Raw genomic sequence first — 27,648 nt, 5'->3', positions numbered from 1 at the left:
TTACTTGTAATTTTATCGTTATTACCATTTTCACTATATTCATACCCTTAAAATCATAAAAATAGATATAAGAATAGCCAAATCACCACCATCTAAGATGAAGAGACAGTCTATCCCTCAAAGTTATGCACTAATAACCAACATCACCACTGATGTAGGCAAAGAAAATCACAGAGGCTATAATCCAATCCCCCCATGTGAAGACTGAGGCAGAAGGAGTCAGCTGTCTAGTGACAGCACCATGATCCAGCCACCCTTTAGGCCTTATTGCTGTCACCCCTCCCCAATGTGGACATGTAGTTGTCACCCCATTACAGTTAGAAGATATCATTTCATATCAGCATTATATTGGTAACATGTAAATTGTTCTCGGGGAAGCCTCATAAAGAGAGTTAAAAGGTAGTGTGTCATAGCGAACATCATACTTAATGATGAAAGACATTTTATTCCTCCTAAGATCAAAAGTAAGACAAGAAGGTCCACCCTTATCTCTTCTTTTCAATATTGTACAAGAGATTCCAGTGAGGGCAATTAGACAAAAAATAAAGTGAAATAAAATGCATCCAGATTAGAAAAGGAAGAAGTAAAACTATCTTTATTCGCAGACTAGATGATCTTTTAAATAGAAAATCCTAAGGAATCCACTAAAAGCTATTAGTATTAATAAGTTCAGCAAAATTGTGGGATACAAAATCTAATTACCATATTTTTCGGACCATAAAATGCACTTTCCCCCCCCAAATTTGGGAGGAAAATGGGGGTGCATCTTATAGTCCGAATGTAGCTTTACCTGGCTTGCTGGTGGGGGGTGGGCAGTGGTGGAGCAGGGTTTTTTCCCCCTATTTTCCTCCTCTAAAACCTAGGTGCGTCTTATGGTCAGGTGTGCCTTATAGTCCGAAAAATATGGTATGTTTCTACATGCTAGCAATAAACAATCCAAGATTAAATTAAGAAAGCAATGACATTTGTAATAAGGTAAAAAAGAATAAAATATAAACAAATTTAGCAAAAGATGTGCTGGGACAACTGAATATCCACATGCAAAAAAATTTTTTGAACCCCTTATTTAGTTCAAACAGGAAAACTAACTCAAAATGGATCATAGACCTAAATCTAAGAGCTAATGCTATACAACTCTTAGAAGAAAACGGGGAGTATATCTCTATGACACTGAATTAGGCGATAGTGCCTTAGCTACGACACAAAAGGACAAGTGGCCAAAGGAAAAACAGATAAATTAAACTACATCACAAAATTCTGTGCTTTAAATTATATCATCAATAAAATTGTAAAAAAAAAACCCATACAATGAGAGAAAATATTTATAAATCATTATTTGACAAGGGACTATGTCTAGCTTATGTAAATAACTCAGCAATAAATAAACAATAATAAAAAGATAATCATCTAATTTAAAAAATGGGCAAGAGACATCTTCCCAAAAAAGACATACGAATGGCCAGTAAGCACATGAAAAGATAGTTAACATCATTAGTAATTAGGGAAATGATAATTAAAACCACAATGAAATACCACTTCACTCAACTAGGATAGATAAAATTAAAAGATAACAACAAGTGCTGGTGAGGATGTGGAGAATTTGGAGCCCTCGTGTATTGCTAGTTAGCACGTAAGACAGTACAGTCACTTTGGAAATTAGTATAGCAGTTCTTCAAAATGTTAAACATAGTTACCATATGACCCAGTATTTCTTTCTTTCTTTCTTTCTATCTACCCATCTATGTGTCTATGAAAACATACATCTGCAGAAAAACTTGTACACAAATATTTATAGCAGCATTATTTATAACAGCCCAAAAGTGGAAGCCATCCAAATGTCCATCAACTGATGAATATTTAAATAAAATGAGATATATTCAAAATACAGAGCATTACTTGGCAATAAAAAAAATGAAGTACTGATATTGCTACAACTTGTATGAACCGTGAAAACATTTCGCTAAGTGAAAGAAGCTGAATGCCACATTTTGCATGATTCCATTTATATGAAAGTCCAGAATAGGCAAATCTATAGAAAGTCAATTAGCTGTTTCCCAGGGTAACTATTGGATCTAGGGTTTCTTTGGGGGAATAATGAAAATATTTTAAACTTAGATTGTGGCAATGTCTGCACAAATCTGTAAATATACTAAAAGCCATAAACTGTATACTTTAAATGGGTTAATTTTATGGTCTAAGAATTTATATCTCAATAAAGATGTTTTTAAAAATAGACCTAACATCTTTAATTTTTTTTTTTTAAATAAAGCAAGGGGCCTTAGAGACCAGGCAGAGTTCATTTTGATTACCAGCTCCCCCACAACTAGCTATGTGGTCTTCAGCAAGTTCCTCTACCACTCTGGACCTCAATAAATGGTAGCTTTTTATCACTCAAAGGAAGGAAAGTAATGAGGGGTGAGGGTATGCAGCCACAGGGTTACAATGAAGGCAGAGCCAAGGTCATCCTCTGGAAGGAAAGAAGCCCATGGAAGACCGTCTGCTAGACTTGGCTTCTTAGTCCCTGTCTACTCCCCAGAGGAAGGTAACTTTCCCAAATACCCCGCACGTGGTGGTGCCTCCAGAGCCTTGTCCTGCAGTGAGTGTTGACCACAACTCTTCTGGCAGGCAAGAGCAGCATCCCTCCCATCAGGCAGCACGGTGTGCTCCTCCCTCCCTCCTCTCCCATCTTTGGCTAGATTTGCAACAAGAACAGCAGCATTTACAATATTAACAGAACTGAGGGAACACAGAAGGATGGTAACAATCAAATGCCAGGCCATTTTTATCTTATACTGCTCGTTTGGGAAGGTCACTTCTGCTCCCTCCCAGATGCCCATAAGGCATTAGATGCTTTGAGCTTTGCATTCTCAACAGTGTAATGAAAATAGATGTTGAATGCTAAAACATAAACATATGTATCATTCATAATGCATTCAGATGTTTTTCAATTATTCATGGTTCCTGAGAGTTACTCGACCTATCATGCATATATATCCAAGCAATGTTTGTATTAGAACCACAGCCTCACTGTACGCAATTCTAGCTCCTTGGCATTCCCGTCTATGGAATTAAAATTAAATGAGTCAGTGGTCAATAAAAGTTACATGTGATCTCCATAAAATTACCCACTGTATATTGCTCTGGGGTGGAGAAAGAAGGTTGCGTAGAGTTGCCGAAGCAGACCGGACACCAAAGGCTCGCTTTCGGATGAGGGTGGTAGTGATGATTAGTTTGTCCTCAGAATGAATTTATTATTTCCCTAAATAATTGGTCGTCTTGGCTTTAACTTTTTGTCTAGGAAAAAAATAACTCAAAGGGCCATGCTCTTTCTCTTCAAAGTCCTGTTTTCTTTTCTTTTTTTTTTTTTTAAAGCCAGTGTTCTGGGCTCAAAAACAACACATTCTTCTGTTTTGTTGCTTGAATAAATTTGCATGTTAACATGAATGGCTTCAACTTAAAGAATGTAAAATTAAATAAAATTTGAATTCACATCCAAGATGGGGAAAAGATACGTGCAAAAACAACAGATTTTCAACCTTGTTGATTTTTTTTCAGGAGCCAGATTAGGAAAGACACAAACACACACACACAGAGTTTTAAAGAAGGGTGGCGCTCCAAGGAGCCAGGACTGCCAAGTGGAGCCCCGCATCGTACGCCCCACTCACACACACTGAGTATTTACAGATCACAGCTCCGATTCTGAAGCTCTGTTCCAAAGTCTGAATGCCACCATCAAACTCAGAAATATGACTCAGAAGACATATTCACCATTGCATTCCTACTTTTGGAGGCCCACCCAGATAAGATGAAATGTAAGGAACATTCTAGAAGTAGTCCCAGCAAATACAGGCATAGATTTGCCTCTGCTGGTCCTAAGAGCCATTTCTTGCCTTATCCATTGCCCATGAAAGGCAGTATGCAAAGTAGTTATATACCTAAACTGTCATTAGCGGACCTGGTTTGGAATCCCAGATCCACCCACCATTTACTTGCTTAGTAAGCTCTGGCAAATGACTTAATCTCTGGACATAATTTTTTTCATTAGTTTTCATTTACATAACAATAGTGCCAGCCTCATAAATTTATTGTGAGAATAAAATAATATAAGGCACTTAGAACAGTGCCTAGCCTAGAGCAAGCATTCAATAAAGGTTAGCTGTCATTGTGCTGGTTGCTACGGTAGCGGTAGTTATTATTATTAGACATTTAGGTGATGGAGTCCAGAGGAACCAGGCCTGACAATTGTTTCTTTCTCCTCCAAGCTGCTCTTTGATATTGTCCAGATACCACCCAGGAAAGAGACAAATCAAGTCATGGCTAAAGCCTGCTACCCCTGAGCTCAGACTGCAGGACAATCAGTGATGTCATGCTCTCATTCCGTCCTGTCTCACCCTGTCAAGCCCTTCTTGCAGCCCAGTCTCTGTCCCTGAAGGAGTTCCAGATGAATTGACAACAGGATCTTCAGACATAAAGAAGACAGTCGGCAACAAGCACCAGCATCTTACCTCATCCTCACTCTCAGTCATGTTGGTCCCCAGTTTCTGAACAACCGACTTGTCACTCTGCTTTAGCATTTTTTCTCGAACTTTGGTTTCATACTCAGGCCGGGAGTGTTCCTAAAACCCAAGAGTCAAAGAGTGGTTAGTAAACAGGCAGAAGAGCAACCTTGGTCTGTGCGTTATAACTAAACACTACAAGTACAATAAGGTCAGGACTTAGGATCGGATTCTACTGGACATGAATTGCCACACCACATATAATCGCAAAGAATCTAGACCAGGAACACAATGTGGGAGAGAGACAGGACACACGACACTTGTTACCACACACTGAAAATCAAACCTGGGCACGTTCCTAGGGATGGCGCCAGTGTTAACGAAGAAGAGAAGAAAAATTAACTCGGCAGCTGATGCAAAAAGGAGCCACATGCTTTACATAGCGGTTTGACTAAAGGCAGAGGGATGCATCTGTTCATCCCACCAGCTATCCTCAGACCTCAAACTTAAGTTTCAACGAGCCAGATCTCAGCTGGAGAAACAGATGTGCCCCACAGCTGGGAGTTAGGGCAACAAAAAAACTTCCTCCCTGCTGCATTATTCTATAAGCTAAAATGGCGACTAATAAAAATCAAAGTTAAAGGTGGCCATAGGGAATCTTAAAACTCACTTGCCTGTACCTGTTTCCTGTACAGCCTAAGTGATTAGCTCATTGGCAAGTACACCAGTGCTCAAGAGACATCACTAAGCCATTCAGCAATACAAACGTGAACAGTGAGTCACCAGGCATGGGAAACACACCTAACTAATCAAGACCATGGTCAAATCAAGGCAGATGCTGGAGCAGGAAGATGCCTGACTTACTTCAAAGAGAATTTAACAGTGTACACCTGGCCTCATTGGCAGGTCTTTCCTGCACTGTCCGAGGACAAATATCTACAGGTGTGAGGACTTTATGTTCCTGCATCATTTACTAATAATTCCTAGGCAGGAATTATAACTCCACCGGAGATTCCAGAAGCCAACAAGCTAGGTTCCTGGCCTGTCTTTGGCTTTTCCAAGATGTACCATGATATTGGAGAGGAGAAACCACGCATGTGACCAATAAGCATCATCAATACAATAGGAGATGATGCTATTCAAGTGTTTTTAAAGCCCGCCATCATCACCCCATCTCCAAGGAAGAGTCACCCCCCTGGGCCACCCCAGACTCACCCCCCTGGGTCAGTGCAGCTCCTGCCCAAGAGGCCTCCCTGTGGAACCAGCTGGACACCACCAAGAGACTTGTTGAAAGACTTCTTTGGGTCCTGCATGTGCTTGTTGAAAGGAGACCTGCCAGACCTCAAGAGTCTTTAGCTCCAAAGGGGGGCAATCTTCCGCTCAGTGGGCTGCTCTTCACTTCTAGGCCCTAGGTGCTCCTGGGACCTCTCAGAGAATGTGGCCTCATCTCATTGCTCCATCCTCTCTGATCAGGCAGAACCTGTATGTGTATTCTCTCATTTGTCATGGAATCCATGATGCTGTTAGTCCCAGGACATATGTTTAATGCAAAGGACTGGATAGAGTGAGCATATGTACTCAATACATTACCATGTCCATATGCTCAAATGCAAGCTGACTAATTAGAGCACAAAGGAGAAGAAATTGTGTCACACTGCAGATATGGGGAGCCATAGAGGCTCGAGAACAAGACTAAATTGGGGATTCCACTCACTTGGCCATAAAACATCAGGACCACAAAGTCAGAGGTGCTGTGCCCAAGGCAAGGCACATCGATTACTGTGGGAGAGTGAGAAGAAGGCCTGCTGTCCATGCAGCTGCCATGTTGTTTGTGGTCATCCTTGGAAAGGGGGTACTCAGGCACTCGGAAGTGCCTCCTGGTCCTTCTAGGTGCTGTTCCCAGTACCTCATCCACACCTTCACATCAGGAGCACCTATCTGATACTGACATTTGCTTGTCAGTCAATGATTGCATGTGGGAAGAGATAACTGTGAGCAACCATGGCACACTACTCCTTGTCAACTGGCCACCATCAACACTAGGACCCTACCTTGCAGAAGAGCCTGGAGGGAAGGGTGATTTGGTTTCATCCTTTAAATACAGGGTATGGCAAAAGTGGGTTTACAGTTGCTCGTATGGAAAATAATACAATAATTTGTAAATAATTACACAAGAATAAACTCTGTTTCATGTACGCACAGCTATAAATCTACTTTTGCCCAACCATGTATCATTTGTCCATAAAACTGGAGTCTAGAAGAATCTACCCTTTAATTTACCCTTAGCTCACACTGCAGCTTCACATGGTGTACTGGCTTACACTGTGAAGGTATGGCGGTTTTCTTCTTCCATAGGCATCAGAGGCAACCAGTGTCTGGCATTCATAACTTTCCCTTGACCCTCAGTAGGCTCATAGAGCCATTCTGACATTTTCTTCTCTGGAAGGGACTGCAATTCTCTGGATTTATGGTCACTAGAATCAATGACATGGGATACAGAAGTATGTTGAGTGAAACCTCAAGGCTACTACAAGGCTTGCCTCTTGTGTCATCTCTTTTCCCAAAGAGGGGCAGTGGGACATCTGGCTACCCACCAGGCCCAGTTACAACTCTTACAGCTCAAGAGTAGAGAGGGAACTTGAATTCTTGGTCTCAGTGCATATCAACCATGGCCTAGCCCATGAAGTCAAGCTAGAAGAGCTGCCACAGTGAGACCCGGCCAGTGACTGGCTGGTGGGACAGTACACGTAAGTGGTTATCTCACTCAAAATGGCCTATTTGCAGGGTCAAAGCAAAGCAAAAGCCCAGAGAAGCACGCAAGAGAACTCACTTCTTCCTCTTCTATGCCAGTCAGGTCCCAGAAGTAGCCCAGTCGCATCTGTAATCTCTTCCAGTTTTCAAGAAACATGGTGGCTTTAAAGGAAAGAAAAAATTCTGTTAATTTTGAAGAGTAGATTTTGAGTACTCTTTTGGTTCGCCAATGGTAGTAGAGAATAAACTTAGAGAATTCAAGTTTAGGAGCTCTCTTTAAAGCACTTATTCATGTCCTTCTACTTTTACCTGGAAATGCTCTAATTATTACACATCCTTAGAAGCCAAGTAAATATATTTAAAGGGACACACACACACCCCTTTCCCCACGTCTAGGTTATGAGAAGAGAGTAAACACTGATCTCAAGAAATGAGGAAGGATGGCAGAATGATAAAAGAAGAATTAAAGAGTCTGTAGTCCTTTTTGGACAAACCTCACTGAGCCTATGCACAGTCTTCCTCCCTGCACCTTCCTCAGCACTCTCACTTCTTTCCCTCCTGTTTGCTTTTCCATCCCCAGCACCATTTCCCTTTTGTGGGTCCCAATAATCGCATTCTGAGGTTATGTAACAGCCTCCTAATAGTTCTACCTGACTCCAGAGTCATAGCCTTCCAGTCCATCTGCATGCAGCTGACAGACAAATCCCTCTTAAGTGACATTTATTCATTTGTCCATTTCTTAGCCAGTGTTTGGTACCTACTCTGTCTACCCATTGGTCAGTTTCCCTGTTCCAACCACAGCTCCTTGAAGGGCCAGCCCAACATGCTCCAGAAATACCAACACCCTCTACTCCACAGTCATAGTTTGTAATACCAGGATTAAACATCTGACCTGGAGCCTGCCAAAGGACCAGATTCTCTCTTTTGAAAACTGAAACTGAGAGACACAAAGAGAAACAGAGAAGGCAGAAACCAAGCAGCACCTGAGAGAAGGAGAAAGGGCTGTGTTTTCTGATAGCAACTCCAGCTCCAGTTCCCCAGCTGCCTGGCTCTATTTCCTTCATTCACGAGCTTGCTTCTTGCCTTCTTACAATAAATCTCTTGTTATTTGAACAAACTAGAATGCACTAGGCCTGCCTAACTTATCTGCAATGTACAAAACACTGTTCTAGGCATCATGAAGGAGATGAGGTGACTCTGATGGGGATTTTGCTCGTGTTGTTTACAGTCTATGGGGAGAGATTGTAAATAACTGCAATACAAGGCACAGAGTGACCAGGGTTTGAGAAGGACACATAGAAAGCTGTGTACATGCAGGAGAGGGAGTGCTAGCTGCCAGAGAAGGCATCTGAGCTGAGTCTTGAAGAAAAAGCGTTCAGGCAGTGAAGAAGGGGTGGGGAAAGGAAGGATGCCAATATCCCCCTCACTCTCCCCCTCACCCAAACTTTCAACGGCTTCTTATGGCCTAAGTTGCCTCTGGATATTGGGGCCCCGTATGTCTGGCCAGACCCATCTGTCTGTTCCCACCATTTATCAACATACAACTTACAGCTGCATTGCTCCCGATGCTATCTCCCTCTTTCCTCTTCATTCCCAACTTGTGCAAATTGCCCCCCTCTCCTATGCTACCTGGCAATGTCTACCCTCCTCCTTTCCTAACCAGCTCATGCCCTACTTCTTCCATAAGATCAGGCCCAAAGGCACCCTCTCTTCCTCAGGGTCCACAGCCCTAAAAAGAAAAGAGATATGACCCTCCCTGAGGCCACTCCTACACCTCTATACTACATCCGACAGGAGCCTGGGTGCCCTTCATTGCCCACTGCACTGGACTGTTGGCTGCCATTCAGCCTTGTAGTATAGCAACAGGTCTGTAAGCTCTTTCTGGACTCCTAGCTGCCTCTGCTTACCTTGGACACGGCACAGAACTGAATATAACAAATACCAGAGACTGGTTAAATATGCAATTACTTAAAGTTTCATTTGTTTTACTTGGTGCAATATGAGAGTGCACTAATCTGTATGTTTTCTCCTAGGATTTGAGGTCTTTTCATGTAAGTGCATCCTGACCTCCCAAGACTAGCATTGCCCTGGGCGTTGCAATGAGATGGGGGATGTCACTCCTCTTCCCATGCTCTTCCCAGGGCCTGTGGAGGCTCTGCACACAGCATGGCTCGGAGTGCTTCTGACAGCAACGTCCATGAAGGAGAGAAGTCAGACTGTGGGAACGGAGATGATGGGCAAAAGACTCATTGAAAGAGGAACCATGAGGACAAGGGAGGCCCCTAATAATGGTGAAGAGCTGCTCACAGTTCCTGGCATGTAGTATGTGCCAGCTACTATGCTAAGTGCTTTGCATACACATCTCATTCAATGCTATGGGATGGGTATTACTTCCCCCAGTTCACTCATTTGAGATGAGTGCTCTAAAGGTTAAGTACTGTGCCCCAGGTTACTTGGTACCTCGGTTAAGAGTACTGACTTTGGTGACAGAGTGCTAAATTCACATTGGCTTGCTATGGGATCCACAGCTGGAAGGGGCAGGACTGAGACACTCATCAGGCAGTCCCCTAAGTCAAAAATGAGCTTAGAAAGCCTGTTCCTTTACTTTTCTTTTCAATAGAGCTTCACTCTCTTTCCAAAGTTCCCTTGAGTTTGAGGCCAGAACAGAAGAGGAGTTGGGCCTGAAGACTCCAACAGACCCAGGTCTTCCTGACTAGAACCCTCCACACACCCCGCTGTGTTGGCAACCTCCACTCCCACTCCACAGTAGCCTGAGTCTCTCTCTGTGGAGAACCACTTCTTCCCAGCCTTATTCCTGGCAGGCATGAGCCCTGGCCCAGGCCCACAGGGCAAAGCACCACTGATCATAATAATCATGGTAATGAGAGGCATTACTATTATTTTTAATTGTAATATGTAGGCAATCATGCCCAGGGGCTCTTGGCTGTTGTAACCAAATATACAATCACATAAAACACAGCAAGGCTGTTAAAAAAAAATAAAAACCAAACTGTAACTTTTGCCAGGAAGCTCTGACACAATCTCACCCTTTTTGTTTTCCCCACACTGTTATGTGAGAAAAGAGAGGGGAGCCAGGGGTGGGGGTAGTAAATTATTGAGGACCTCAGAAGGGGTGGGAGGTATCTGGTCATTATAGCTATTGAGAAAGAAGAGGCAGTTGTTAAGGCTTGAAAGTGGGCAAGTAAAATTGAAAACCAAGTTTCTCTACAACCAGGAATTATGCAGCCCATCAAAGTTCTTAAGGGATCATGGGCCCAGTGTTATTAAGCTTCAGCTATTTGATTGTCATAATATCTGCAAGACAAGTTAATGGCATTAGGATTGCAAAATACCAAAAAGTGAAAGCATATTCTAAGTTCCAAAACAGTTCAAGTAGGTAGATTTGGGAGTAATTACAAGATGCCCTTGCTTGATGAGAAGACAGAGCTGCCTATGACTTCCTAGGTAATAAACTTCAACTTCAGTTTGTCCTGCTCACCCTTCCTGTAAACATTTCCAGAGCTATATGGTCACAAATGCCATTTCCTCCTACTCCCTGTCGCCACTCTTATGAGCTGACCACTGTCTGTGTACCCCGGGCAGCAGCTGTTTTCCTTGAGAGTAGAGTGTCCCTGGAAATTGTCCTTGGTGGCCTAGGAATACAGGCATCTTTCCAATCTGATCCTATCTCCACCCAAGTGGAGGTTCCTACAGGGAATGGAGGGTGGTCTGTTCAGTTCTCCCAGCACGGCTGAGAACTAACCTCTCCCTCTCTCCTCCTCACACTTTCAGGGGTGTGACTCACGGCCCCCTCCTGGCAGGCCCTCTGGACCCCATGGAGCCAGTGATAAATCAAGCAGCCTCTGCAGCAGGATCATGGCCCCGCTGGTCTGCGGTCCAACAGGAAATCTGAGGGCTTACCATCCATGATGAGTAAAATGCAGGTGGCTATTCGAGATGGGCCGAAACATGTTGAGTTTGTCCCTTTTTTTAATACACATGGGTGTGTCTTCTTGGAAATGTTCAGTTACCGCAAGGCTGTTATTGCAAGTTATCCTAGTTTGTGAAAATAGAAGTGTGTGTGTGTACGGTCAGATGGCTGTGGCCCAGAGAAAGTTCATTATCCTGATACTCCGGGTGGGGGAGAGGCGGGAAAGGAGAGGAGAAGGACAGTGAAGGAACTGTTTGTTCTTTCCTTCACAAATCCCTTTGTTGAAAACACTGAAAACACTACTGTGCTATTAAGTAAAATCGCTACCGTCTACATCAGGGCTGTCAAAGTCATCTTCACCGGGGCCACATCAGCCTCGCGGTTGCCTTCAAAGGGCCGAATGTAATTTTAGGACTGCATACATGTAACTACTCCTTAACAGGTAAGCGAGAGCTCGGCACTGCTGCTGGGTAGAAACACGGTGGAGGGCCGGATTCGGCCCGTGGGCCTTGTGTGTGCCACCTGTGGTCTACACTCTTGGTATCCTAGAAATTACACTGAACCTGGAGTCAGGAGACGAGGTTTAGTCCCACCTTTACCACCAGATAACTATGACTGTGGCCATGATCCTACCCTCCTGAGTGTTATTTTGGTGGATATCTATGAGTTTACATGTCTTAATAGATGTTCCTAGAGGTGCCTCAGGAGTGGAGTGGGGGTTTTCAAAATACATATTGGCTCAAATACAAATACTAGTACAAGGTTAATATTTCTATATCATACATACACACACACAAACACACATGTAACCAGGAGAGTATTCCTAGTTCTATTGGCATATGTGAGTAAAGGAGATAATTCTATTGTCCCTAAAATACTTCTCAAGATACAAGGACTACATGCTATAGGAAGTAGACTGAAGGATGGAGCCACTAGAGTCCGGTCACTGTTCCCATTTGAAGGTACCACTCCTATAAACAAACCTCATGACCACCACTTACCCCACAGAGCCATGAAGATGGAGAAGAAGACAGTGGCAGGGTTGTCAAACAGGTGGCTGGCCCGCGCTGTACCACAGGCTGAGCTGAGGTTCCAGTAATCGCAGGACTTGTCACACAGGGGACACATGGTGAAGGCATTCTGCTGGTCACACATCTCTTTGCTGCAGTAGACAGAGGCTACTGGGTCAGGAGGAGCTTGCACAGGACCCACCCCAAACAAATCACCCCCAAAATATCTCCCACTTCTGAATCTATGGCTGAGCTTATCATCTCCACACATGAGGTGTGTTGAAGAAGGTGGGATTGGACTTTTTCCCTTGAAAGTGTTATTCTTGTATTTTGTCCCTCAAAAATGGATAGGCCACCTTTTGAGGTATGGAGCCCCCTGTCACTAGAGGTGTCTCAACAGAGAGTAAGTGACCATCTGTCTAAGATGCTATACACTGAATGATGCCTTACAAAGCCCCTTCAAAATGTGTGGAGTGGATGAAGTTGGTGGGAAGCACCAACAATTGGGAATAAATCACCCGCCTGAAGTTAGATTTCATCATCATCACTCAAGCACAGGCTGTCTTCTTACACCTGTGGCCTGTCTCATGAGTGTGTGAGACTGGTCACCAGGAGAAACAAACGCAAGCTCTTAAGGCTTGAAGAAGAAGCCATGTGACGAAGAATGAAATCAGATCTGGATTGGGAGACCTTTTCTAAGTGTATCAGCTGCAAGACCATTTGTAGAGTGGGGATTAATAACCGCCACCAAGCAAGAATTATCATGACCGTGAAATGCGATTAGGGAAAATGAAAAAAATAAGGCGCATTCTTCCAAAGTCTAGATTCTGTGGTCTTCGAGAGAGAGGCATAAATCAAATAACCATCACCTATATTCTAACCAATCCTCAGTATATTTAATGGATAGATGAATATATTTGAAATTCCATTCATTCATTAAGTGATTAGCTGGAGCCAATACACCCAGGCTCATATGAGTGCTTGTAAATAAGAACCAAGGAACTACTAGCCCCAACTGGCCTCCCGATATCCATCCATACCATATATCGATGGGGAAATGCATGAACTTACCACTCTGGTGTAATATTCCTCTTGGGGAATGGGTAGAGAGTTAAACTCATGGTTTTGAGGAAAAGGGTGGAGAACTTGAGTTTTCATGAAAATGAAGCATTGGCTGTTCTTGCAGAGCAGCTAGAGACACAGGGATGGAGTTCAGGGGATTCCCTCTCCCTGAAAACCGCAGCTATGTTTTCCCTGGAAAGTGGCAGCAGAGGGTGCTATAGAGCACAGCTGGCAAGTAGGCGGCCAAGGCCAGAGTAGGTAAGCTGGTACCCTGGGAGCTAAACAAGGGCTTAGATTTAACCCAGAAGTCAAAGGGATGCCTGGATCTACATTGCCTTCATTAAGAAGCTGAAGGGTTTTACTGAAGGCTGTCACTGCCTGTCAAGCCCCAGCTTTCGGGCTTGTTTTTAATGAGCTATTAAGTCCTCAGCAGAGAGGGGCCTTCTGTGTGAGAGAATGGAAACTCCAGGTCTCGGAGGATAAATCCTAGTTCCTCCACTGACTTGCTGCTCAGCTCTCCATTGGCAAGTGTCAATAGCAGTGACTCATTCACATCGACAATATTAAACAGTAATATCTTACTAATCAGTTCAGCTGTGCTAGCTTCACCTGGGCACGTTCTTATTGTTCACTGGAGAGTGAGGCTTATTTTAAGTCTTCTGGGTCAGATAAGTGTTCACCACGTAGTTGAGACGCAGTTGCGACATTCAGAGAGGAGAGTACCCTCTTGGAAAATGAATTCACACAGGACATGGTTGGTCTGTATAAACTCTGATAAAGCGCTGTGCTTCTCAGCTGTGTGAGGACATCTGAGGTCTCAGCACTGCCCTTCGAGCGTGTATGTCAGGGTCTTTGCTGTTCAGGGGATTTTTTACACGAACACTTGGGGGAGGGATAATCCTAGTCAGCCTACACCTAATCAAATCGAGTCAGTGCTAAATGGTCAGGAACAAAAAAGTATTAGCAACCAACTTGGTGCAAAGCATTTTGAAACTTAACTTCTATGTAAATGACTGGTTTTAAAATTAGAGCACAGTCAAGTATCAATCATTTGTACAAAACGGCAGCCCTGTAGCATGGATACTCTCCAATCACTTAAATTGGAAGTCAGAACGCTTTGTATGCATTGAGTTGGGTTGTTTTGGTTTTGGCTTTGGCTTTGGTTTTATTTTTTCAGTGCAAGCAATGTGAGCAGAATTCTGAAGAAATTCTGTCTCAGGATGACATTAAAATGGCTTTGTATTGTCTGAGAGAGGCTAACTCTAGACAAGCCGAGAGATGAGGGCAGTTTACCTAGGACTGAAATCATGTCTAGATTATTCACTAACTACATAATCCACAGGTTTTCAGTGAGAAGTAACTGTAGCTCCAAATCTAATCGTGTATTTCTTCAATCTGTCATTTGCTCTAGAAAGCATATGTTGATAAAAACCCAGAGTGAGTGGTGTTCTTAATGAGTGACTCACTGCTCACAAGTTAGGAGGTACAGCACTGTGCTAGTTGAAAGAAAGAAGGTGCAAGGAGGCAATTATTCAGGAAACTCAGACAGAACATCTGTTACTAAGGTGCAGACCTAAAGTAACCATTTTTTTTTCAATATGGTTTAGATTAATCAGCTTTTTTAAAATGCTCCAGTCTTCCCTACCCATGTAAGCAAATGCCTAACAAATGGAACCAATCCCTTGATAAGCAAAGGAAAGTTCTATAGATGTATCCTGCACATATGGAATTATTACTTGCAAATGATACTTGTATCTCACATGTCAAAGTTATTGACAATAAAAGGTATCATTTAAAGTTCCATGTAATGTACATTTTCTGGTTTTGATACTGTACTGTAGATATATAAGACATGACCACTGGGGGAAACTGGGTGAAGGACACATTGTACCCCTCAGTACTATCTTTGCATCTTGCCATAAACATATGATATATCTAAATAAAATCTCATGCAACAATACTTATACTTCCTTCCTTCCTTCTCATGATGAATACTAATATTATGCTTCACTCTATTCTCTCCTATCTTATTCTAGTTTATTTACTGAACTAACAAGCAAAATAGAGACAGACTTATAGACAGCCCTGGGGGCGGTTAGAGGGTGGAGAACTCATGGACATGAACAACAGTGTGGTGATTACAGGGACAGGTATTAGGTATACGGGGATAAATAGTAATGGAAAAAATACAATAAAAATACAATCATTACATTGATTCTATAATTCATGAATGGGTTGCCACCCATAGTTTTTACAACATCACACACTCTGGCAGGCACTATAATACATCTGCAATGCTAACAATCACATTTTACATGCCTGTACATCTGTGCTATGTGTGTGTGTGCATGGGCATAGATACATGTCTTTGTAGCATGTATATATTAGCCAGGAGTTAGAATATTAGGAAAGAGGAGGAAGGGTAGGAGGGTGTCCATTGTTCTTAACAGAAAAGCAGGCCAAAATAATTTTGACCAACTGCGTCTGGTCACGTAGCTATTTCACAACAGATGACCAGATGTTGTCTGGAGCAGGAGATAAGAACCCTGGGAACAGACCCCTACCCATGCCTATGATTAGCTGGTCACATCCTCTGTGGGGAAGCATGCGTAGTCAGCACCATCATTACCTGCCAATCAATATGTAACTCCCATTCTCTAATGTCACACTAATCCTCATCCCAGACCGCAAATTATGTAAGTCCACAGGACAAGGCACCTGTGCTTCCCTCACCTCCCTCGGTAAGGCCTGTTCCCTTCCTTGAGGACATACAGATAAACTCTGCTTGCATACTACTTGACTTGCTGATCTGTAATTCTTTACTGTGTTGGCAAGAAACACCGAGCTTTCAACAACATGTAGACCATAATCATTTCCAGCTGCAGTGGTCACTGTCAGGTATTCTCTCATATGGGCCCGAGTTCTAAGTCCTGATATAAACCAGCACACTGATGCCCCACCCACTACCTGGCATTGGTTCTTTAAGCACAGTATGGAGATGTCCAGTTTTCATTAGGCTGAGGTCCACCTCTCTAGGGATCACAACTGGGCAAAGAAAACATGGGAGCCATGTCTTCTGAGAAGGCATCAGACAAGGCCAGTTGAAGCTACTGGACTGCTGAGGAGGATATGAGCCATCTGCAAGACTTCACAGCTTATTGGAAAAAGCAAAAATTCCAGAGCAGCAGGAGGCAACAGAGGTCAAATCTCAACCATGACAATTATGAGTTGTTGAAGTTGGACAAATTATGCAACCTCACTTATCATCAATTTCTCCATCTCTGTTAGATGAAAATAATAACTCACTTATATAGAGTTTACAATGTTGTTCTCTACAGCATCAAGGAAACCAGTAAATAAAAACACCTATCACCACGCCTGACACAAGGTAGGTATTTGGTAAGTATTAATTATTCCCTGATGCTAGAGACAAAGAAAGTAAGCACTTAAAAAAAAAGGTGCTTACTTTCTTTGCAGGCTCTGTCTTCCCTGTAAGGACCAGGCTTTGTTCCATGTCTTGGTTCTCCAAGAGCCTCACCATGGGAACTGTCACTTCCTGTAGTTTCTGACTCCTGACCTAGAGGCTGAGCCTTCCTCAGCTCCAGAGCTGCCTGCTTCCACAGATAGCCTCATAGCATTTTATCCCAATAGTGTTTAACCTATAGACATGTTATCTGTACCCAATACCATTCAATACTTCCTGCTTTGGATTATGTGGAAAACCAGGGGGAGTGGGGGGAAAGTCATGAGGTTAAGGGGCAAAAAGCATTTCTCAGGCACAACTTTTTCATCAGGCATTATCCACCTGCCCACGTCAGACCCTGGCTCTGGGGAAGAGCTTCACTAGGAAAGAAAACGGGTGACGCCCAGCACGGTTATAAAGCCATTTCCAGAATCTGTAGCTCCCAGCTCTGTCTCTGGAGGCAAGTTACATGTGTGGTAGGGAAGAAGGGTAGAGCTGAGGACTTGGGAAGGAGATGTGTGAAATGTACTTACAACTAAGATGAAACTTCAAATTAACATGGGAATTGAGCCTTTTTCTTTGAAATCATCTTACCTGGGAATATCTTCCTCAATGGTTGCACATCCATAAAGAAACACAATCACCCCAATTACAGAAGATGGGATGAGGAATGATGTATATAATCCCAGCCAAGCGAAATACAGTCCAATTTTTTCTCCAAAATACTTTCTGGAAAAGAAAGTAGAACACATATTAAGAACATTGTATACTTTCCTCATTTCTGTTGGTTCTGAACTTGACAATGAGCCAGCGTAAATAAAAAGGAATGGAAGTTACATGAGGAAAGGGGGACCTCAGCACAAGGAATCAACAGCTAGTCTTTTCTGAAATGAATTACATTCCATTGGAATAACATATACACACCTGTCCCTGCTGCTCATGTGAAACAGCTACGAGAGGGAATCCAGCCCTAACAGCAAACTAAAAATATTCCATAAATTTTGGCATCTTCACCAGACACACATGAGTAACACATCATCATTTCATGAGTGCCATACTACTTAACCCACAGACAAGGCACACCTTTTGGAACTAGCTTATTTAAACAAGACACAAAATTATATATTTGAGGATGTATATGCATGTAGATAAACTAACATAAACATACTCAAAGAAAAATGACTACAATAAATTTGATAATATAGTAGTAATGGTTTTTTAGTTAATGAAATTATGGGGGGCTCTTGGGGGGATTTGTATCTTTCATATTTTTAACTCTCTATTTTATGTTCATGAATTACTTTTATAATGTTTTTAAAATGATTCATTTTAAAAAGAAAATTTACCAAGCCATATCTCTTTTTTTATCCCCAGCTCATGAAGTTAGTAAATTATCACATTAGCCTCTAAAAAGGGGTTTTCCCTTAAATAAATATTGGTTATGGACACCTGATGAGTAAAATACAATCTACAGAGGAGCAGTGTGTTTTACTTTGCAAGAGCCTCTGACGTAAAATCCAGAAGGGAAACAGGAACTCAGCCCACTCTTGGACGAAGCACTAAGAGTGAAGAAACAAGGGAATAGATTCTTTTTCCACTACCGGAGGTGCTGCTCCCAGTTAGGATATAGACAATTGCAAGAAAATGTAGCTTCTGTCCTAACAACAAAAGAAATATGGATAATCTGTGAAATCTAAAGTTTTCTTGAACCCATCAGAGAATGCAGGTTGTGAGGGAACCAGATGAACCAAATTTTAAAGTAAGAGAGAGAAACCCCTCCAAAGAAAGATGGTCAAACACACAGCTTCACATTTGACACAACACGGGAGGAAAAAGTCGTCACCATAAGAGTGCGTAAGAAGAAACAGAATTTTTTTTAATTTCTGAAAGGCTGAAAGCAGGTTACCATGACAGGTTAGAATAAGTAGGAGCTGCAGACACAAAAAGAGTCTGCACTCATTCATAAGATCTTATCTGATGACCACCAAATGGTACTTATGAGGAGGACAATGCGCAAGGTAGGAAAATGGAGAGACCTCCTTTAGTTCCACACAGCATGAAAGCCCACCATCTCCCAGGACCAGCTCCTATTCATATCAAAAGCCTTAAGCACCGAGTCAGCTGCTAGGGGAGGGGCAGGAGGGAGCCCTCTCTGTGGCAAAGGAGGCTGAGAGCTCAAGGGTGGAAAAGGAACAAGGAGAACAAAGTCTCCAAAGCATGTGGTTGGAGCATCCCATTGCTGAAGGAATTTGAAATCTGTAGTACCGTAAAGGTGACTCCAGCAATGATAAAATCCAGGCCCAGCCCATCCTCTGGACTGCACTGACTCCACTCCCCTCACTAACAGCCTGACGGAAGAGACTTAAGCACATTTCCAGGGGTAAACACCGTTTACCTCAGTTTCCACTGCCCTTTCATGTGGATGTCCAGAATTCAATTAAAAATATTGAGACACTTCCCCATTTATATTCTTGGATCCTTTGCTGTAAATTAATTGATCATCATGCATGGGTTTATTTTGGGGCTCTATTTTATTCCGTTGATTTACCATACTGGTTTGTACTCTAGTTTGAAATCAGAAAGTGTGATGCCTCCAGATTTGTTCTTCTTCAATACTGCTTTAGCTATTTTGGGTCTTTTGTTTTCCATACAAATTTTAGGATTGTTTATTAGACTTTTTTTTTAATATTTTTTTTTATTCGGTTACAACTGTCTGCTGTTTGTTAGACTTTTGAGAGAAATATCATTGGAATTTTGATGGGGATTATACTGAATTTGGAGATCACTTTGGGTAGCAGGGACATTTTAGCAATATTAATACTTCTAGTTCATGAGCATAGAATGTTTTTCCACTTATTTGTGTGTTCATCAGTTTCTTTCATCAATATTTACAGTTTTCACTATAAAGATCTTTCACGTCCTTGGTTAAATTTATCCATATGTATTTTATTATTTTTGAAGCAATTTTAGATGGGATCATTTTATTTCATTTTCAGATAGTTCACTGTTAGTGTACAGAAATGCAATTGATTTTTGTAAATTGATTTTGTATCCAGCAACTTTGCTAATTTATTAGTTCCAATCATTTTTTGATGGAATGTTTAGAGTTTTCTGTATCCAATATGATGTCATCTGTAAATAGAGAATATTTTGTTTCTTTCTTCCTGATTTGCATGCCTTTATTTCTTTTTCTTTCCTGATTACCCTGGCTGGGACTTTTGTAATGCGTTGAACGGAAGTGGCAGGAGTTGGCACCCTCTTCTTGTTCCTGATCTTAGAGGAAATGCTTTGAGCTTTTCACTGTTGTGTGTGATGTTTACAATGGGCTTGTCGTGTATGGCCTTGGTTGTGTTGAGGTACATTCCCTCTGTACCCACTTTGTTGAAAGTTTTTAACATAAATAGATGTTGAATTTTGTCAATAGTTGCTTTTTCTGCAACTATTGAGGTAATTATATGATTTTCATCTTTCATTTTGTTAATGTGCTGTCTCACATGGATTGATTTGTGAATGTGGAATCATCCTTGCATCCCAGAAATAAATCCCACTTGATCATAGTGTAAAATAAAAAATTGAGACACATAAAAAATAATAAATCCATATTTATTGTCAAGAAATAAGGAAAGCAACAAAACTAAAGTTGATCTAGATGCCAAAATTATCAGAGACTTTAAAATAATTAAAATTAATATGTTAAGAAAGAATTTCATGCAAAAGATAAACAACATGTGTGAGAAAATTGGGAATTTCCATAGAGAGACAGAAATGCAAAAATATAAAATTGAAATGCTAGAAAATAAACAACAAATGATGTCAGATATGAAAATGTCTAAATTAAAGTGCCTTGGCAAGAGACTAAACACAGCCAAAGACTCAATACACTTGAATGTAAGTCAATAAATACAATATCCAAACTAAGACACAAAGAGAAAAACAAGAGTAAAAAAAGAAAAAAATCTAGCAATTAACAGCTGTAGGACAATATCAAAGCATCTGTCATATATGTGATTGAAGTTCTAGAAGAATAAAGAGAAACAGGAGTGAAGAAATATTTAAATGGATCATAGCTAAACATTTTCCAAAATTAATCAAAATTATTAAAACACAGATCCAAAAACTCCAGAGAACCCCAAGCAGTATAAATACAAAAACAAAAATAAAAACCCACATACCTAAACACGTCTAATCAAACTTTTGAAAACCATAGGTAAAAAGGGAGACTCTTTAACTCAGCTGGGGTGGCAGGGGTGGGGAAGGATGGGGAGGGGGAAATGAAGAAGGGAGGATACAATACACCAAGGAACAAAGGGAAATCTACAGCCAGGAGCCAGGTGGGAAACAAAATGACTGAGGAAGGCCAAGTGCGACAAACCATGGCTTCTCCAGTGGAGAACTGAGTGTTGAGAGCTAGGAAAGAGGGCTAGCCAATTTTAAGCATTGCTAAGCAGAAAACCTCTTGAAGGTCACCAGAATAGATAGGGGAGAGAAACAACATTGTCGGCCAAAGTAAGGGTAAAGGTAAACAATACGTGATTTACAGAGGGCTTATTCTGAGTTACAGCCAATTAGAGGGCCATAAAACTTTGGGTGCCAGACTCATCTCGGGTCTGGACCCTTATCTTTAAACTGAGGGTACAAATTAAGTGGGACAGACAGATGGTTCTTATCAACAGGAGACAGACAGATAGTTCCTCCTGACCCCAGAGCTATGCAGAGATAGCCGCAACTCCCACTTTTGTAACTTGCTTGCTTGCTTCTCACCGTATAAAAGAGCTAGCCTGTGAGCGTTCGGCGCGACTCCCCTTTGCAGCCTTAACGGGCACCCTGGGAGTTCGCCCCTGCGCAGGTAAAAATAAAGTACCATCTAAGTGCACTCCACACGTCTCCATTTGATTTTCTGCTCGCGTACGGGATACAACACTGAGGAGCTCAGGTCCATCTTCGGGGAGCAGTAACTACTCAGCTCCAGCAGCCCAGGGTGACATGTGGAGAAACGGGACAAGTATTGCCAGATCCCACAATTTTCCAAGAAAATTTAGAAATCTGTATTTCTCCTAATTTTTCAATGATGGACACTAATTTGACTGAAATACAAATGTGCAAGCCAAAGAAAAACATCCCAGGACTGGACGGCGACCAGGGGCTGTTAGCTGGTACCCTTTGTGCTATAACAGAGATCAGAGAGCAGAGGCTCTGGAATGGGAAGAGCTGGGTATGAATCTGGCCTCTGCAGTTGCCTAACTTGGGAAAGTTTCTCAACTTCTCCCAGCTTTACTGTTTTTATTTAAAAATATGTTAATGTGAAAATTAAATGAGCAAGGTATATGAGGACATAGTAAGCAGGTAATTAACTACTGTTGATTATATTATTCTGAAAATCCATGTGATCCACTATATTAAAACGAAGAACTTCTGTTCATCAAATGAAACTACTGAGTGAAAAGACTAGCAACAACAACAACAACAACAAAGACTAGCAACGGAATAAGAGAAAATATTTGCACACACATATCCAACAATGGACTTGTATCCACAGTACAAAAAGGACTTCTACAAATCAATAAGAATTAGGTGAATATACCAATAGAAAAATGAGCAAAAGACTCGAAGGGATACCCAATAAACATATTGACCAATAAACATATAAAAAGGTGCTCAACTTCCCTAATCATCAGATCGCCAGATAAATGCTAATGAAATCATGATGTAATACCTCTATGCATTTGTGAGAATGGCAAAAATGAAAAAGGAAAAATCCCAAGTGTGAGCCAAATGTGGAGAAACCAGAAGGCTCACGTGGTGCTGGTGGGATGTGTACAGATTGAGCCAGTTCGGAAAAACTGCTTAGCGGTATCTACTGCAACTGAGCGTGGGCTTCCCCCGTGATCCAACAACTCTACTGCTAAGTCTACACCCAATAGGAAAGAATGTACGTGCACCCAAAGACACATACAAGAACATTCACGGCGGCACTGTTTATAATAGCCTCAAAGTGGGAACTACCCAAATGCCTGTAAATAATAGAGTGGGTAAATACGTTGTGATATACTTGCCCAGTCAGAATGAGTACGTTACAGGAACACACAACAATATGGACAAATTTCACAAATATAATGTTGAACAAAAAAAGTCAGACACTAAAGAATGTATATACTGTGTTATTTTATTTATATAAAGTTCAAAAACAAAATAACTGTACTAGAAGTCCAGATAGTAGTTAGCCTTAAGGAAAGAAGTGAATAGAAGGGAGTGTGGTGGGGGGTGGGGAGCCCTTTGGGGTGCTAATGATGTTTTTATTTGATCTGAGTACTGGTTGTTATGGGAGTGTTCACTTTGCAAAAATTCAGCAAGCTGGATATTTATTATTATATATACACCTTTATATAAATACTTTGATTTTAAAATGGTTTTAAAAAGATACCACATGTTCTATAAGCTACAGGCCAACAGAATTCCTGGAGCTCACCTTGTCCATTCTCTTGCCTTCAAGCAAGACAGCAATTAATCCACGTCAGACATAGGCATCTTTCAGGTGCAGTCTGTCAACAGACCTGAAGGGCAGTTTTCACCTGAATTAAGCACAAAGGCCAGGCTAACAAAAGACAAGGCTTTTAGAACACAGCAGCCAGCCCTAAAATGCAAGGCTGGCATTTGACAAGCAGCCCAAGGCAGTCATGGAGGCCGAAGGATGTCTGCACCATTTCCAAGTGATCAGATCAGAATTGAGCAAGAGATAATTAGTATGGAGCCGATGTGCCAGAGGACATGTTCCAGGGGAGCCAGCCCTGTCAGCTGGAGAAGGAAACTTCAGCTCTCAGCTCCTGCCAAGACCACATCACCTTCCCTTCTGATCTCATAAAAAGCTGTCAGGCTTTCCTGGCCCCTCAGGAGGAGGTGGATTAAAGGAAAAAAGATTCGGGTGCCCTCAGCAGCATTATGGGCAGGTGCCCAAAGAGAAAGTGCTGAGCCTTTAATTAAAGTTCACAATGGTTGTTCTCTGAAAGACAGCCTGGAATTTCCCGGCTATAGAAGAAGCCAGGCAAGTCGGCCAAGGCCTCTCCTCGGTGAAACCATGAGATGGTGCCAATGTGGGTTAAATATTCAGTCAATGCAAGACTCAAGCACACTGTCAGAATGGCCTCTCCTATCTCAAGGGTGTCCCCACCACTATTCCCTGTACAAGGTAGTATCCAGCTAAGGATGAAGTGTATGCATCCTTATGACAGAAGAGAGGGAGCTTCCCGCCCAAAGTCCATCCCCTGGGTTAGACATTGGAGCCCTGCACTGGTCAGAACTCTAGTTTCATTTTCTCCCTATGTCCCCCATTTGGGCTTGGCTCCAACTCTTTGGCCCCTTATGTTCCTCATACACACCACATCAGCACCCACCTCCGGGCCTTTGCTGCGGCTGTGCCCTCTGTCTGGAACACCCCTTCCTCAGAGCTCACACTCACTTTTTCAGTCTCTGCTCCCACATTGCCTCCTCAGAAAGGCATTCTTTAATCACCCCATCCCAAACATCACCTAACCTCTCACCTTGCTTCATTATTCTTCCTAACACTTATCATTACCTAACATTGTTTTCTAAATGTATTGGTGTGTTAGTCCATCTCTGCTGCTAGAATGTAAGCTTCACTAGAGCAGACAGCTTTTCTGTTCTACCCACTACTGTTTCCTTAGTGCCTAGAATATGCCTAGGACATAGTAGTGGCTCAGTAAGCATTTGTTTAATGAACGACCAAATCTTCACAATAACCCCAATAGGGGGCTTACTAGGCCTATCCCTCTTCTGTGCAGGGTTAGGGGGTGGAGCACAGCTCAGAGAAATTGAGTAACTGGTGTAAGGTCACTCAGCTAACAAGATAAAATCTGGACTCCAATCCAGGGCAGCCAGGTTTCAAGCCTAAACTTTACCTATGACATGAGTCTCTTAGGTCACAGGGTAGATGATAACGCAGACTTGAGCCTTCCAGTTGGCAAAGTATTATGATTTACTTTGTATTTTAATAAAAACCCGAAAAGAACCCTAAGGATCATCTAAAGTGAAATTCTCCACCCAGGGCATTCACAAAGCCCTCTAACCCCTAGGAGCGCATGCACCCCAGAAAAGGCAGTGATGGCATGTGCTCCGATGTCTATTTGTTAAGTACACAGTACATACAAAGGTTATTTAGACAGTTTCTGTTTATTAATGAGCAGTGTGAGAGCTTCCAAGTACACAGCAGACGGTAATTAGAGACACATGCCCGTGGCTAGTCCCGCAGTCATCTATCACCTAGTGCTTTGGGCCATTTTACATTGTTTTCATTTTCATTCTCAAATATTGTTTGGGTTTTTTTTTTTAACTATGACCAATCTTTACAAAAAGATGGAAACATAAGGAACACTGATGGTGAAATATAGCATGTTGATGTAGAGCATAAACACAGCAAGAAAGAACTCAGTAAATTTGTCTCAATGATATTTACATGGACCCACAAAATGCATACAACTGATCAAAACTATTATATGACATAGACAGATACGTCGTTACCAAAACCAATGTTAAAGCAGGGAGAGCTGTTATACCCAATTATATCCAACTGATTTTTTATTGGGAGTTAAAGACTGTCCCCAACTACCATGGGTAATCTGCAGAAAAATCCTTGCAATCGTAGCCTTAACCTTTCTCTTTTAGCTCATTAAGGCAAGAAGGATAACCATTAGATAATAAACCAGCTAAATTTCTCACTTAAAGTGCAAATATACCAAATGTCAAGTCATAAAAGTGTTTTCTCTATTCTGAAGCTCCCCTCACTCTCTGCCTACTGGGTTGGCCAATGGCAGGCACCAGCAGGAAATAGAAGGGTGGTAGAACAAAGACCATGGGGCACTGATTTGCCCCAGCTGTCTGGCTGCAAAGCCCTCGGGTGGCAGTGGGGACTGCAGCTCCTGTCAGAGGCCTCCATGCACGGCAGCTTCAGCACCGCTCTCTCTGGGTTCTGTAACCACAGCACCCTCTTACCCCTTTGGGCTTAAAGGTGCTACCAACTCCCCACTGTTGCTGATCTCTCGGGTGTTCCTAACCTTTCTGGATTTCCCTTCATCCTCAATTACCAACTTGAGTGTGTGCCCTCTTTCCTAAACAATACAAGTCAAGGAGGAAAATGAGAGGATATAGATGTTTCTGATCTGTTACAATCGTCTCATTTTACAGATTAGGGAACCGAGGCTGAAGGACATTACCAGACTTGGCCAAAACCATCGCCAACAACTTGGCAGAGCCACAAGTAGAGACCAGAGCTTAATGTGGAAAAAATAAAGCCCATACACCGTAAGATTGTTCAGAGTTGTAGGAGTTACTATATAGTCAATTCCTCGAAGCAGCACTTAGCACACAGTAAAAACACAGAAATGTTAGTTATCATCATCATCATCATCATCATCATCATCATGTGCTAATTCCCAATCCAGTGAAGAAAAAAGGGGATATAGACTTAAAAATATGTAATCCTTCTAGCATAAGTATTCCAAAATTAATTTTAGTATATGGAGAAACCAAAGCCCCCTTCAGGGTGATGAGAAAGAGTGGCCAGGTTCATGACGTGATGGGAGCACAAGGTAATCTCGGTCCCCCGTGCTGCCTTGGCCAGTGCCCAGTTCAGCAAACAGCTTGCACGGCTGTCACAGAATGACCCTGCGTCAACGTCCCCCAGCAAGTAGGTGTCACTGTTAAATGAAAATGACCTTCCTCTCACTGAGCTACAAATATCCACTGAGACAGCAAAAGGAAAAGTGCTTTTAAAATTCTACAATAGCGCATGTTACTCTGGCTTCCCTATTTCACAGTCTTCCAAAAAGAAAAGAGACTAGAGATTAGAATAAGAAGAGGTGAAAGAACTGTTTTGGTTTTCTGAGTACAGGTCAGGCACTTCTCCAAGGAGGACATACAGAAGGCCCACAGACATATGAAAAGGTGCTCAGCATCACTAGCCATCAGGGAGATGCAAATTAAAACCACAATGAGATACCACTTCACACCGGTGAGAATGGACAATATAAACAAATCAACAAACAACAAGTGCTGGTGAGGATGTGGAGAAAAGGAAGCCCTAGTGTACTGTTGGTGGGAAGGCAGACTGGTGCAGCCACTGTGGAAAACAGTGTGGAATTTCCTCAGAAAACTAAAAATCGAACTGCCTTTTGACCCAGCAATTCCACTGCTGGGATTATATCCTAAGAACCCTGAAACATCAATCCAAAAGATCCTATGCATCCCAATGTTCATAGCAGCACAATTTATAATAACCAAGTGCTGGAAGCAACCTAAGTGCCCATCAGTAAATGAACGGATCAAAAAACTATGTTACATTTACACGATGGAATACTACGCAGCAGAAAGAAAGAAGGAGCCCCTACACTTTGTAACAGCTTGGATGGATCTGGAGAGCATTATGCTAAGTGAAATAAGCCAGCGGTGAAAGACAAATACCATACGATCTCACCCTTAAGTGGAACCTAATCAACAAGACAAACAAGCAAGTAAAATATAACCAGAGACACTGAAATTAAGAACAAACTGACAGTAACCAGAGGGGAAGTGGGGGAGGATAATGGGAGGAGAAGGGGGAAGGGTTTTCAGGAACAACTATAAAGGACACCTGGATAAAACCAAGGTGGGGGTGGGATCAGGGGAGAGAGGTGGGGATGGCTGGGTGGGGAGGGGAGTTGGGGGGAGGGAAATGCAGACAACTGTACTTGAACAACAATAAAAAAAAGATTACGCAAAAAAATTACAACAATTAAAAAAAAAGAGGTCAGAGACGGAAAGAAGGAGAGGAGAGTCAGATTTAGGTGCAATTTTAGAGAGTTTGGGGCTGAGGCAGGCAGGCATCGCAGGCATTTGGACAGGTGAAGAAGAACCTTAGGGCTCACTGCTTTGTGCCCTGTGACTGGC

At 42.2% G+C, this 27,648-nt stretch overlaps 1 protein-coding gene across 2 annotated transcripts in view; it reads right to left on the bottom strand.

Moving 5' to 3' along the window:
• The window catches only part of ANO2 (anoctamin 2), a 305,404-nt gene that overhangs the window by 134,148 nt on the left and 143,608 nt on the right, over nucleotides 1-27,648 (bottom strand). For both annotated transcript variants that reach the window (XM_045187067.3, XM_045187068.3), the window contains 4 exons: nucleotides 17,308-17,442; nucleotides 12,180-12,340; nucleotides 7,327-7,409; nucleotides 4,506-4,616 (listed from right to left, as the gene is read on the bottom strand). In XM_045187067.3, coding sequence (XP_045043002.2) covers nucleotides 4,506-4,616; nucleotides 7,327-7,409; nucleotides 12,180-12,340; nucleotides 17,308-17,442 — 490 coding nt within the window. The remainder of the gene's footprint in view (nucleotides 1-4,505; nucleotides 4,617-7,326; nucleotides 7,410-12,179; nucleotides 12,341-17,307; nucleotides 17,443-27,648) is intronic.

This window comes from Desmodus rotundus, chromosome 3, assembly GCF_022682495.2.
Source record: "Desmodus rotundus isolate HL8 chromosome 3, HLdesRot8A.1, whole genome shotgun sequence".
Lineage (NCBI taxonomy): Eukaryota > Metazoa > Chordata > Mammalia > Chiroptera > Phyllostomidae > Desmodus > Desmodus rotundus.
This window is presented reverse-complemented; position numbering and strand designations above follow the sequence as displayed.